This window comes from Arachis ipaensis, chromosome B05 (genome assembly GCF_000816755.2).
Source record: "Arachis ipaensis cultivar K30076 chromosome B05, Araip1.1, whole genome shotgun sequence".
Taxonomy (NCBI): Eukaryota; Viridiplantae; Streptophyta; class Magnoliopsida; order Fabales; family Fabaceae; genus Arachis; species Arachis ipaensis.
Window position 1 is genome coordinate 31738051 of NC_029789.2, and position 2298 is coordinate 31740348.

General features: G+C 29.0%; 1 protein-coding gene across 2 annotated transcripts in view; it reads left to right on the plus strand.

Moving 5' to 3' along the window:
- Positions 1 to 1918, plus strand: part of LOC107643427 (glutathione S-transferase U17) — a 3894-nt gene extending 1976 nt beyond the window's left edge. For both annotated transcript variants that reach the window (XM_016347073.2, XM_016347072.2), the window contains one exon: positions 1323 to 1918. In XM_016347073.2, the coding sequence (XP_016202559.1) occupies positions 1323 to 1709 (387 nt within the window). In that variant the 3' untranslated portion in view covers positions 1710 to 1918. The remainder of the gene's footprint in view (positions 1 to 1322) is intronic.

The following is a 2298-nucleotide window of genomic DNA, read 5'->3' on the forward strand; positions in this document are numbered from 1 at the left end:
TATTATATGGAAAATTTTTTAGATATTTTAAGAATATTAATATTATTTATAATTTTAATCGCTAATTTTAATTATAAAATATAAATCATTCACATTAACTACTAGAATTATTGCAACACTAATATTTCTGAAGTTATTGAAATTCTTCTCTTAGTATTTATTTCTTTCTCTTGATAAATGACAATTGTATTGAGGAAGAGATGTTGACGTTGACGAGAAAGATGGTGTGGTGGAGATATCGAGAGAAGGATAAGAGCGAATATTAGATGATGAAGGGTGGATTAGGAAAAAAATATTTTGACCAATTGTGATTACCAAAAAATTTAATAAAAGAAAAAAAATTGAGCGTTATTATAAATATTATAGGTAAATTCAAATCAAATTAAACATTTAAGCATAATTTTAAAATTTTTCGAGAGAAAAAATAATTATACTTTATCCTAATATAAAATAATGTCCTTTATTTGGTTAAATGAGAGTTCTTATTGTTCTAAAACTATTCATCTATGATTTTAAATTTTTGTAAATATTTTTCTAAAGGTTTCGGTGAAAAACATGTTTAGAAATAAATAAAATTAGTTCTATTATTATCTCATATACAAATCCAATTTTACCTTGACTATGTTTACCAAATCAAAGGGCTATATTTGCATTTTTAATATGTAGGCAGTTGTTGTTTCAAATTAAAATTCTAAAAGAAAAACATATATATATATATAAAAAGTTAAACAATTCAAAGATTAATTTTCAAATTGATTATTTGTGAGTAAAAAATATATAATTACATAATGACTGATTTAATAATTGATAATTTTAATTTCAAATTGATTATTTGTGAGTATTTTTGTTTATCATATTTATAAGTATAATAAATAGTTCAAGATTTAAAATATTCATTTAATTTCCACGTTGATTTGCGAGTAGGATATCATTAAATTTATTATTCCTAATAAAAACTATAAATCAATGAAAACTGTTAAGTGACCAATAATTTTTTTCCTACATTTATCTTGGATTTGAACCAACACTAACTAATTCCTCATTTTTCTACCCGAAAATATTAATTGTACCTTAGCATTTCTCCAAATCAAAATCACAATAAAATGTACAAAAACTAGACAACAATGTAAATTATTATTTTTAAAGACTAAAGCTTATTGAAATTTACTTTTCTATACCATTTTCGGTTAATAAAAAAATCCTAAACAATCCAGATATATATAGATATATTACATCCTTCTAATTGTATGCATACCTGTTCCATTTTAGTTTTGGTTTTCAATCAACTTCTTTATGCATTATTTAAATTTGGGTGTACGTAGTTTGTGGTTTGCATGAAGAACATTCTAATGGCCGCTGGAGATGAAGAGGAAAAGAAGCGACACTTGGAGCAATTGGAGGAAGAAGTGCTTGTGACGTTGGAAGAGGCATTCAACAAATGCAGTGAAGGAAAGTCCTTCTTTGGAGGGAACAAGGTTGGATTCATTGACATTGCCTTTGGGAGCTTCTTGCCTTTTCTACGTGTGTTCGAAGAGATGAATGGAAGGGAGATCCTCGTTGCCGACAAGTTTCCAGAACTGGTGAATTGGGCTACAAATTTTGTTGAGGATTCCACTGTGACTGGAACTCTTCCTGAGATTGACAAGCTTGTTTTGTTTGCTACGGCTCTTCAAGAAAAATGGGTTGCTGCTAAAGTTGCTGCCAAGTAAAATGTTATTGGAATGATGTTATGAGATTTTGGAGTTTTCTTTTCTCTTTGGTTTGAATGTTATGTTTCTTTGATGGCTTTTTTTTAATCTATTTATTTATTGTGTCAGATGATTTTGCTTGTGTGATAACACTAGCATTATGGTACTTCAACATTCAATAAAATTCGTAGTTCAATGAACTATGAAACAAAAAAAGTATCGATAACCAATTAGGGGTCAGTCAACTTGAGTTAATTTTTTAAATTTCAAAAAATGCACTCTCCAGTATTTGTGCAATATTATCTATCACCGTCTGTCGCCCGCCGTGCCGCCCATACTTGGGCACCCCCGCACACCAGTTCATTGCGTGCCGCGCTGGTCGCAGTGTCGCGCACTAATCCGTCAGGCACCGTATTTGCCGCGCCACCCATCACTCGCGCATTAGTTGTCACACACGGTCTTTTTTTTTATGTTTCTTTCTCTTAGCATTTGAATATTTTTTTTTTTTTATGTTTTACATCTTATGTTTGGATGGTTCTTTTTTCTTAAGTTTTGGATAATTTTTTAATAATTTTAAATATTTTTTTTTATTTTTTGATGTACTTTAATC